General features: G+C 44.8%; 1 protein-coding gene across 1 annotated transcript in view; it reads left to right on the top strand.

Moving 5' to 3' along the window:
- LOC112070635 (visual pigment-like receptor peropsin) overlaps positions 1 to 11,764 on the top strand; it is a 50,912-nt gene extending 39,148 nt beyond the window's left edge. The window contains exons 4-6 of the mRNA XM_024138071.2: positions 6,147 to 6,251; positions 8,114 to 8,337; positions 10,913 to 11,764. Of these exons, the coding sequence (XP_023993839.1) occupies positions 6,147 to 6,251; positions 8,114 to 8,337; positions 10,913 to 11,452 (869 nt within the window). The 3' untranslated portion in view covers positions 11,453 to 11,764. The remainder of the gene's footprint in view (positions 1 to 6,146; positions 6,252 to 8,113; positions 8,338 to 10,912) is intronic.
- Positions 11,765 to 12,554: the final 790 nt, after the last annotated feature.

Here is a 12,554-nt window from a genome sequence, read left to right as displayed (position 1 = left end):
TCAGGCGTGTGGAAATTGCTCCCAAAGATGAACCAGACTTGTGAAAAATTCTGAGGTCTTGGCTGATTTCTTTTGGTTTTCCCATGATATCAAGCAAAGAGGCACCGAGTTTGAAGGTAGGCCTTGAAATACATCCACAGGTACACCTCCAATTGACTCAAATGATATCAATTAGCCTATCAGAAGCTTCTAAACCATGACATAATTTTCTGGAATTTTCCAAGCTGTTTAAAGCATAGTCAACTTAGTGTATGTAAACTTCTGACCCACTGGAATTGTGATACAGCGAATTAGAAGTGAAACAATCTGTTCGTAAACAATTGTTGGAAAAATGACTTGTGTCATGCACAAAGTAGAATCCTAACCGACTTGCCAAAACTATAGTTTGTTAACAAGACATTTGTGGAGTTGAAAAACAAGTTTAATGACTCCAACTTAAGTGTATGTAAACTTCCGACTTCAACACCCCACCCTTCTTCTTCTTCCGGAGAGATGTTTAATCTTGTCGGCGCGATGAACTGAGAATCCAGTTGGACCGACTCCAAACAGTATATCCCAGAGAGAGACATGCTTCCGTGAACAGAGTATGTTACAATCCCTGATGTCTCTCTGGAAAGAAGTTAACGTGCGGCCCATAGGGCCTGGTCAAAAGTAGTGCACTAAATAGGGAAGATGGTGTCAGCCCTGGTCAAAAGTAGTGCACTAAATAGGGAAGTAGTGTCAGCTCTGGTCCAAGTAGTGCACTAAATAGGGAACATGGTGTCAATTGGGGAGTCACATTCCAGTAGGTCTTATCTGACAAGAGAAGAAAGAGGGTGATGTATGTTGTTCTCGCTGTTAATTGCTGTCATTACTGCCTGGATTTATGGAAGGAAATTACTGTGTGATTAATGATAACTATATAGTACGTTCTCTACACCAGACCTGACAATTAACTTCATTTGAGGTTGAGGTTGAAGTGAGGAATGTCTTAACTAGTAATAATAGAATAACTGCCTCTGTTAACTTCTGTTGTTATCACTCTGTGGTGGGTTGATTGCTATGAAGGGGAGTTTTACTGTCACGTTCTGACCATAGTTCTTGTGTGTTTTGCTTGTTTAGTGTTGGTCAGGACGTGAGCTGGGTGGGCATTCTATGTTGTGTGTCTAGTTGGCTTGTTGCCTATTGTTCACATATCAGACAATTGTCTAATGTCTTCTCATATGCACAGGCAAGAAATTGTTTTCATGTTCTTTCTGATATGTACACCATATCAAATCACTCAGCTAATCGATGCTTGTATGGTTAAGGTCAGTCTGTTTTTGTTGTGCCGTGGGCATATCCTCTTATCTCTCTTCTCCTCTCACGCTGGAGGGAAGGAGCAGGCTATATCAGCCAAGTTGGCCGCGCCCACTTAATATTTAGTGAGACCGGCTAGATGTAGTAATGGCTGATCGGAGTTAGTGATTATGATTATCTCTCATCATGGCTGACATCTTGGGTAGAGTAGGCTATTCATCAATCAATTGTATGCAATTTAATACATTAGTTTTTTTAGTTCGTCAGTTGACTGGATCTTGTACTGTATCTGTTATTATTTGATTATGTGCTAAATGTCTTTCGTAAGTCAACTCACATTGAAATTATTTGAAATTGATCTGTCAGATTGTCCTTCAATACCTTCAATTAGACTATTGTGTTACATCATTTACCYAGGAGGCACTAAAAAGCATATCACCTCATACCGGATTCACACAGCATGTCCTGTAGTCAGATATACGTGACTGATTAATTATGTTTGGTCATTGGAAGCACACCATCACAACAATCGATGCTTTCTCTTCTCACTGAATACAAATCCATATGTACTTTGTCCAGAAAGGTTCTTTTCAGTGGGAGTGATTTATAAGCGCTTGCCGGGTGGCGCCTGAAAAAGAGACTCATTGTTCATAAAATGTCACAGTCTGACATTCATAACTGTAACTGGGGTGGAAAATATTCTGGACTTTAACGTGCCAGCCTCCCTCCAACTTTTCCTGTCGCGTGTTTGCGGAGGAATATCATTTTGGAAATCAGAGCCCTTTTAGAGAGGGTGACACACTGATCTAGGATCAGGGACTACACAGAAAAAACAAATGGTTCTATATTGCACCAGATAAGGGTTCATTGGCTTGTAACCATAACAGAACCCTTTTTGGTGCTGTATAGAATCTTTTTTTGAAGGTTCTATAAAGAATCATGCTRATAAGGTTCTAAATGGAACCTGTATGATGCTATAAAGAACTTTCCTAAGGTTCCTCTAAAGAACTATTAAAAAAGGTTCTATATAGCAACAAAAATTGTTCCGCTATGGTTACAACCCTTTTTGGGCAATTTAGAACCCTTTTAAATGGTTCTTTATAGAACSTTTATYGAYAATGGTACTATAAAGAACCTTTCTCAATCGCAAAGGTTCTACACATCATAATTTTTGAAGAACAATACAGGCTTTTTTAAATTCAGGGAAAAGTTGAGGGTGACTGCAGGATTATAGGGAAATGTTGAGGGTGACTGTAGGATTATAGGGGAATGTTGAGGGTGACTGCAGGATTATAGGGAAATATTGAGAGTGACTGCAGGATTATAGGGAATATTGAGAGTGACTGCAGGATTAATAGGGAAATGTTGAGGTTGACTGCAGGATTATGGGAAATGTTGAGGGTGACTGCAGGATTATAGGAAACGTTGAGGGTGACTGCAGGATTATAGGGAAAAATGTGAGGGTGACTGCAGGATTAAAGGGAAATGCTGAGGGTGACTGCAGGATTATAGGGAAATGTTGAGGGTGACTGTAGGATTATAGGGAAATGTTGAGGGTGACTGCAGGATTATAGGGAAATATTGAGGGTGACTGCAGGGTTATGGGGAAACATTTAGGGTGACTGCAGGATTATAGGGATATTGAGGGTGATGCAGGATTAAAGGGAAATGTTGAGGGTGACTGCAGGATTAGTGAAATGTTGAGGGTGACTGCAGGATTAAAGTGAAATGTTGAGGGTGACTGCAGGATTAAAGTGAAATGTTGAGGTGACTGCAGGATTATAGGGAAATATTGAGGGTGACTGCAGGATTAAAGGGAAATGTTGAGGGTGACTGCAGGATTAAAGTGAAATGTTGAGGGTGACTGCAGGATTAAAGTGAAATGTTGAGGGTGACTGCAGGAGTATAGGGAAAATGTTTGAGGGTGACTGCAGGATTAAAAGGGAAAATGTTGAGGGCAACTGCAGGATTATAGGGAAATATTGAGGGTGACTGCCGGATTATAGGGGAATATTGAGGGTGACTGCAGGATTATAGGGAAATATTGAGGGTGACTGCAGATTAAAAGGAAATGTTGAGGGTGACTGTAGATTATAGGGAATATTGAGGGTGACTGCAGGATTATAGGGAAATATTGAGGGTGGCTGCAGGATTAAAGGGAAATGTTGAGGGTGACTGCAGGATTAAAGTGAAATGTTGAGGGTGACTGCAGATTAAAGTGAAATGTTGAGGGTGACTGCAGGATTATAGGAAATGTTGAGGTGTAGCTAGAATTATAGGGAAATGTTGAGGGTGACTGCAGGATTAAAGGGAAAATGTGAGGGTGACTGCAGAATATAGGGAAATGTTGAGGGGTGACTGCAGGGTTATGGGAAATGTTGAGGGTGACTGCAGGATTATAGGGAATGTTGAGGGTGACTGTAGGATTATAGGGAAATGTTGAGGGTGCCTGCAGATTATAGGGAAATGTTGAGGGTGACGCAGGATTAAAGGGAAATGTGGAGGGTGACTGCAGGATTGAAGGAAATGTGAGGGACTGCAGGATTATAGGGAAATGTTGAGGGTGACTGCAGGATTAAGGGAAATTTTGAGAGTGACTGCAGGATTAAAGGGAAATGTTGAGGGTGACTGCAGGATTAAGGGAAATGCTGAGGTGACTGCAGGTTAAAGGGAAATGCTGAGGGTGACTGCAGGATTATAGGGAATGTTGAGGGTGACTGTAGGATTATAGGGAATGTTGAGGGTGACTGCAGGATTATAGGGAAATATTGAGGGTGACTGCAGGATATAGGGAAATATTGAGGGTGACTGCAGGATTAAGTAGGAAATGTTGAGGTGACTGCAGGATTAAGTGAAATGTTGAGTGTGACTGCAGATTAAGTGAAATGTTGAGGGATGACTGCAGGAGTATTAGGGAAATGTTGAGGGTGGACTGGCAGGATTAAAGGGACAATGTTGAGGCAACTGCAGGATTATAGGGAAATATTGGAGGTGACTGCAGGATTTAGGGGAATATTGAGGGTGACTGCAGGAATTATAGGAAAATTGAGGGTGACTGCAGATAAAGGAATGTTGAGGGTGACTGTAGGATTATAGGGAAATATGAGGGTGACTGCAGGATTATAGGGAAATATTGAGGGTGGCTGCCAGGATTAAAGGGAAATGTGAGGGTGACTGCAGGATTAAAGTGAAATGTTGAGGGTGACTGCAGGATTAAAGTGAAATGTTGAGGGTGACTGCAGGAATTATAGGGAAATGTTTGAGTGACTGCAGAATTATAGGGAAATGTTGAGGGTGACTGCAGGATTAAAGGAAATGTTGGAGGGTGACTGCAGAATTATAGGGAAATGTTGAGGGTGACTGCAGGGTTATGGGGAAATTTGAGGGTGACTGCAGGATTATAAGGAAATGTTGAGGGTGACTGTAGGATTATAGGGAAATGTGAGGGTGCTGCAGGATTATAGGGAAATGTTGAGGGTTACTGCAGGATTAAAGGAAATGTTGAGGGTGACTGCAGGATTGAAGGGAAATGTTGAGGTGACTGCAGGATTATAGGGAAATGTTGAGGGTGACTGCAGGATTAAAGGGACATTTTGAGAGTGACTGCAGGATTAAAGGGAAATGTTGAGGGTGACTGCAGGATTAAAGGAAAATGCTGAGGGTGAACTGCAGGATTATAGGGAAATGTTTGAGGGTGACTGTAGGATTAAAAGGAAATGTTGAGGGTGACTGCAGGATTATAGGGAAATATTGAGGGTGACTGCAGGATTATAGGGAAATATTGAGGGTGACTGCAGGATTAAAGGAAATGTTGAGGGTGACTGCAGGATTAAAGTGAAATGTTGAGGGTGACTGCAGGATTAAAGTGAATGTTGAGGGTGACTGCAGGAGTATAGGGAAATGTTGAGGGTGACTGCAGGATTAAAAGGAAATGTTGAGGGTGACTGTAGGATTTATAGGGAAATATTGAGGGTGACTGCAGGATTATAGGGAAATATTGAGGGTGGCTGCAGGATTAAGGAAATGTTGAGGGTGACTGCAGGATTAAATGAAATGTTGAGGGTGACTGCAGGATTAAAGTGAAATGTTGAGGTGACTGCAGGATTATAGGGAAATGTTGAGGTGACTGCAGATTAGGGAAATGTTGAGGGTGACTGCAGGATTAAAGGGAAATGTTGAGGGTGACTGCAGATTATAGGGAAATGTTGAGGGTGACTGCAGGGTTATGGGGAAATGTTGAGGGTGACTGCAGGATTATAGGGAAATGTTGAGGGTGACTGAGGATTATAGGGAAATGTTGAGGGTGCCTGAGGATTATAGGGAAATGTTGAGGTGACTGCAGGATTAAAGGGAAATGTTGAGGGTGACTGCAGGATTGAAGGAAATGTTGAGGGTGACTGCAGGATTATAGGGAAATGTTGAGGGGACGCAGATAAAGGGACATTTTGAGAGTGACTGCAGGATTAAAGGGAAATGTTGAGGGTGACTGCAGGATTAAAGCGAAATGTTGAGGGTGACTGCAGGATTAAAGCGAAATGTTTGGTATGGTCTTCTACACACTGTGCCTCAAACCATGTTATATCAATCAATCATCGCATTTATTTATAAAGCTCTTTTACATCAGCCGATGTCACAACGTGGCTTGACTGGAACACACACTCATTGCTCTCTGTGTGTGTGTGCGTGGCGTGCGTGTGCGTGTGTGCGTGTTGTGCTGTGTGTGTGTGTGTGTGTGTGTTGTTGTGTTGGTGTGTTGTGGTGTGTGTGTGTGTGTGTGTGTGTGTGTGTGTGTGTGTGGTGTGTGTGTGTGGTGTTGTGTGTGGTGTGTGTGTGTGTGTGTATGTGTGCCCTCCCTGTCCTGTTTCCAGCCTATTGCATCAGTTTAAGCACCATCTGCATCTCTCTCATGTTCATCTGGGTTGGGGCTTTCTTCTGGTCTGTCGCTCCACTGCTGGGCTGGGGCAGCTACACGGGTTAGTGTCTCCCTCCATCCATTCATCCATCCATCCATTCATTCATCCATTCATCCATTCACATATCCCTCCATCATCCATTCATCCATCCATTCTCACCATCCATTCATATATCCTCCATTCATATATATCTCCCTCCATCCATCCATCCATCCATCCATTCATATATTCATCCATCCATCCATTCATACATCCATCCATCCATCCATCCATTCATATATTCATCCATCCATCCATCCATCCATTCATATTTCATCATTCATAATCCCTCCATCCATCTCCTATCCATACATTCATAATCCCTCCATCCATCCATCCATCCATCCATTCACATATCCCTCCATCATCCATCTATCCATCTATCCATCCATCCATTCAATCCATCCATCCATCCATCCATCCATCCATCCATCCATTAATTCATCCACCCATCCATCCATCCATTCATATATCCCTCCCTCTATCCATCCATCCATCCATTAATTCATCCACCCATCCATTCATATATCCCTCCCTCCTCCATCCATCCATCCATTCATATATCCCTCCATCATCCATCCATTCACATATCCCTCCATCATCCATCTATCCATCCATCATCCATCCATCCATTAATTCATCCACACCATCCTTCATATATCCCTCCCTCCATCCATCCATCCATTCATATATCCCTCCTCAGCTTCCAAAGAGCTATGGAGCTCCACGGCTTTAATATATCGGACGAGAGCATTTACAGACCAGGCCGCCCAGCGATCTAGCAGAAGTTACCACGACTCGATTTCATCTAGAAAAGGGCAGCGTCACCCAGATAGTTTTAGTCATGAGGGTGAGACAGACGCGCAAGAAGTGGGATCTGATGGTTGACACTCTTATAATGTCGGATAGCGTCGAAGTACTACTCATGGATTCAATGGATGAGATGGTAGTCACAGGACTGCCAGGCGGGCTAGAGCCTGGATACAATGCAGACAGTGCTCCGTGGCTTAAAGGGGTAGCCAACTACAAGCGCTCTCGCAGGCGCAGCCTAGCCGTCACTGAAAAAGCCATTTTCTAGAACCGTGGACTTATCGACGTCTTATGGTCAGAATACATATCGAACCGGACCCTGCATCTGTCCTCAGACAGGTAGAGGGAGAGTCATCCCGACCATCCTCCATCCATTCATATAAAGTATAATAATCCTCCTCCATCCATCCACGAAAGCCCCATCCCAGATCCCCATCCATCCCTCCCTCCATCCATCCATCCATTCATATATCCCTCCTCCTCCTCCCTCCCTCCTCCCTCCCCTCCCTCCCTCCCATCCATCCACCATTCAATATATCCCCCCCCTCCCCCGCCCGGCCTCTCCTCCTCCTCCACCATCCTCCTATCCATCCATCCATCCATCCCATCCATCCACCATTCCATCCATATATCCCCCTCCATCCATCCATCCATCCTCCATCCATCCTCTCATATATCCCTCCGCGTGCCGCCAGCCCCGGGCCCACCTCCGCACGCGCTACGGGGCGCAGGCCAAGCATCACCAGCGATACCGACCTCTCGCCTCTCGGCCCCCCATGGTCGGAGCTTGACAGACTGGACTCGAGGTTGTCCATCCTCCCTCCCACCATCCAATCCATCCATCCATCATCCATCCATTCATATATCCTCCCTCCCTCTCCTCCCTCCCTCCCTCCTCCCTCAACCTCCCTCCCTCCCTCCCTCCATCCATCCATTCCATCCATCCATCCATCCATCCATCCATTCATATATCCCTCCATCCATCCATCCATCCATCCGTTCATCCATTCATGCATGCGACCACCTCTCGAAGCACCGCTCTAACCCATTCATTCCCATATCTCCACCTCCAGACTGCGGGTACGGGACCTGTGAGGTGGACTGGTCCAAGGCTAACTACTCCACCATCTACAAGTCCTACATCATGTCCATCCTTATCTCCTGCTTCTTCATCCCGGTCATGGTCATGGTGTTCTCCTACATAGCCATCATTCATACAGTGGTGAGCAGCAACGCCATGTCTGCTGATGGATACCTCTCAGCCAGACAGAGGAAGGTGGAACGAGACGTCACTAGGGTGAGCCAATTAACCAATCAATTCAATCAATAACATTTAGTTAGAAGACCTATTTACATCAACAGAACAGAAACAGATTTTTTTTTTTAAATAACCCAGCCTAGACTGCAAAAGGTTCATCAGAAGCACAGTGGCCAGTAAACGTTCAAATAAAATAAAAATTACAAATATTTGTCACCTGCTTTGTAAACAACACYTGTAGACTAACAGTGAAATGCTGACTTACAGGCCCTTCACAACAATACAGAGAGAAAGAAAATACAAAAATAATAGCACAAGGAATAAATACACAATGAGTAACGATAACTTGGCTATAAACACGGGGTACCAGTACTGAGACGATGAGTAACGATAACTTGGCTATAAACACGAGGTACCAGTACTGAGTTGATAACTTGGCTATCAAACACGGAGGTACCAGCTACTGAGTAATAACTTGGCTATAAACACGGGGTACCAGTTACTGAGTTGATGAGTAACGATAACTTGGCTATAAACACGAGGTACCAGTACTGAGTTGATAACTTGGCTATAAACACGGGGTACCAGTACTGAGTTGATAACTTGGCTATAAACACGGGGTACCAGTACTGAGTTGATAACTTGGCTATAAACACGGGGTACCACTACTGAGTTGATAACTTGGCTATAAACACGGGGTACCAGTACCCAGTCCATGTGCAGGGGTACGAGGTAATTAAGGTAGATATGTACATAAAGGTAGAGGTAAAGTGACCAAGCAGTATGCTAGATAATAAGCAGTAGCAGAAGTCAAAAGAGAAGTGCAAAAGGGGGTCAATGCAGATAGTCCAAGTAGCTATTTGACTAACTATGTAGCAGTCTAATGGCTTGAGGATAGAAGCTGTTCAGGGTCCTGTTGGTTCCAGACTTGGTGCATCGGTASCGCTTGCCGTGCGGTAGCAGAGAGAACAGTCTATGACTTGGGTGGCTGGAGTTTTAGACCATTTTTAAGGCCTTCCTTTGACACCACCTGGTATAGTGATGTAATGGGCCATATGCACTATCCTCTGTATCATCTTGCTGTCGGATGCCAAGCAGTTGCCATACCATGCGCTGATGCAGCCAGTCAAGATGCTCTCAATGGTGCAGCTGTAGAACTTTTTGAAGATCTGAGGGCCCGTGCCAAATCTTTTCAGCATCATGAGGGGGAAGAGGCGTTGTTGTGCCTTTTTCAGGATTGTGTTGATGTATGTGGACCACTTTAATTCCTTAGTGATGTGGACATAGACATTGAGGGAGAGGTTGTTGTCCTGGCAGCACATTGCCAGGTCACTGACCTCCTCCCTATAGGCTGTCTCATCYTCGTCGGTGATCAGGCCTACCACCGTCGTGTCGTCAGCAAACTTAATGATGGTGTTAGAGTCGTGCTCAGCCACGCAGTCATGGGTGAATGGGGAGTATAGGAGTGGACTAAGCATGCACCCTTGAGGGGCCCCAGTTTTGAGGGTCAGCATGGTGGATGTGTTGTTGCCTATCCTCACCGCCTTTGGGGCGGCCAGTCAGAAAGTCCAGAATCCAGTTGCAGAGGGCGGTGTTCAGTTAAAGGTTCCTGAGCTTAGTGATGAGCTATGAGGGCTCTAAGCTGTTGAACACTGAGCTGTAGCCAATGAACAGCATTCTCACATAGGTGTTCCTTTTGTCCAGGTGGGAAAGGGCAGTGTGGAGTGCAATAGAGATTGCGTCTTCTGTTGATCTGTTAGGGCGGTGTGCAAATTGTAGTGGGTCCAGMGTGTCTGGGATGATGGTGTTGATGTGAGCCATGAKCAGCRTTTRAAAGCARTTCATGGCTACAGATGTGAGTGCTACGGGYCGATAGTSATTTAGKCAGGTTASCTTGSCGTTTTTGGGCACAGGGACTATGGTGGTCTGCTTGAAACATGTTGGTATTACAGACTGAGTCAGGGAGAGGTTGAAAAGGTTAGTGAAGACATTTGCCAGCTGGTCAGCGCATCCTACGAGGCCTTGTGAATGTTAACCTGTTTAAAGGTCTTACTCACATTGGCTACAAAAATGAGATCACACAGTCGTCCGGAATGGCTGGTGCTCTCATGCATTGTTCAGTGTTGCTTGCCTTCAGGCGAGCATTGATGGCATTTCACTCTTCTGGTAGGCTCGCATCACTGGGCAACTAGCAGCTGCAATTCTCTTTGCAATCCGTGATAGTTTGCAAGCCCTGCCACATCCAACGAGCGTCAGAGCCGGTGTTGTAGGAATCAATCTTAGTCCTTTATCGACACTTTGCCTGTTTGATGGCTCTTTGGAGGTCGTAGCAGGATTTCTTATAAGCGTCCAGATTAGTGTTCCGCTCCTTGAAAGCGACAGCTCTATCCTTAAATTCAGTGCGGATGTTGCCTGTAATCCATGGCTTCTGGTTGGGATATGTATGTACTGTCACTGTGGGGACGAAGTCGACGATGCATTTATTAACGATGCCGGTGACTGATGTGGTAAACTCATCAATGTTATCGGAGGAATCCCGTAACATATTCCAGTCTGTGCTCGCCAAACAGTCCTGTAGTTTTTTAACATCTCTTCTCTGTCACTTCTCCTCCAGGTCTCCATAGTGATCTGCACAGCCTTCATCATGGCATGGTCTCCCTATGCCGTGGTCTCCACGTGGTCTGCCTGTGGTTACCACGTCCCCAACATGACTTTCATCTTCACCCGTCTCTTCGCTAAATCCGCCTCCTTCTACAACCCCCTCATCTACTTCGTAATGAGTTCTAAGTTCCGTAAGGAAGTCTTTGTGCTGTTGCCGTGTTACGCTGGCTCCGCCCACAAGGAAGTGGTCCGCCTCAAGAACTTCCAGGAGCTTGACGAGCTGAAGCTGAAAGACCATCCCGAGGCCAAGACCCTTCCTGTGATTTCTGTGACCTCACTTCCTCTGCAGTCAAGAGAGGGGAAATATAGTGAAGAAGAGATGCTGCAGCCAGAGGGTCCCGTGGCTCAGGATTCAGACTCAGGGGTGAATAGTCCATCCCACACCCCACCCACTCTCAGTCAGGAGTCACTCTACTACATTCCCAATGTACCCCTTACCCCCCTACCCAGCATGCACTCTGAGATGCCAGAGTACGAGAATGAYAGACTCTAAAAATCTCTAAATGTGTATCCAAAATGGCACCTTACACTATTAGAAAAAAAGGTGCTATCCAGATCCTAAAAGGTTTCTTCGGTTGTACCCCATAGGAGAAACCTATTCCATGTAGAACCCTTTTTCTACCTGAAACCAAAAAGGTTTCTACCTGGAATAAATAAGCGTTCTCCCATGGGGACAGCCAAAGAACCCTATCGGAACCCTTTTTTCTATATAGTGACACCCTATTCCCTATATAGTGACACCGTATTCCCGATATAGGGACACCCTATTCTCTGTAGTGACATCCTATTCCCTATACAGTGCATGCGTCCAAAATAGAACCCTATTCTCTACATAGTGCACTACTTTTGACCAGGCCCTATGGGAGTACGTAGGGAATAGTGTGCCACTACAGAGAATAGGGTGTCCGGGTGGTCCTATATAGGGATAAGGTGTCACTATATAGGGAATAGGGTGTCACTATATGGGAATACGGTGTCACTATATAGGGGATAGGGTGTCACTATATGGGGATAGGGTGTCACTATATAGGGAATAGGTGTCACTATATGGGGAATAGGATGTCACTATATAGGGAATAGGGTGTCACTATGTAGGGTGTCACTATATAGGGAATAGGGTGTCACTATATGGGGAATAGGGTGTCACTATATAGGGAATAGGGTGTCACTATATAGGGAATAGGGTGTCACTATATGGGAATAGGGTGTCACTATAAGGAATAGGGTCACTATGGGAATAGGGTGTCACTATATAGGGAATAGGGTGTCACTATATAGGGAATAGGGTGTCACTATATGGGGATAGGGTGTCACTATATAGGCAATAGGTGTCAATATGGGATGGTGTCACTATATGGGGAATAGGGTGTCACTATATGGAATAGGGTTGTCACTATATGGGGAATAGGGTGTCACTATATAGGGAATAGGGTGCCACTATATGGGGATAGGGTGTCACTATATGGGAAATAGGGTGTCACTATATAGGGAATAGGGTGTCACTTTGTCTTTGCTTCCGTTTTACTTGAAATTTAACCTGTACCTGAATTATTAGAGAACTGTGTTGACATTGCTATTTTTATATTTGTTGGTCA

The sequence above is a fragment of the Salvelinus sp. IW2-2015 genome, unplaced genomic scaffold (assembly GCF_002910315.2).
Source record: "Salvelinus sp. IW2-2015 unplaced genomic scaffold, ASM291031v2 Un_scaffold1381, whole genome shotgun sequence".
Lineage (NCBI taxonomy): Eukaryota > Metazoa > Chordata > Actinopteri > Salmoniformes > Salmonidae > Salvelinus > Salvelinus sp. IW2-2015.
Note: the sequence above shows the minus strand (reverse complement) of the source record. Positions and strands in the feature narration are given on the sequence as shown.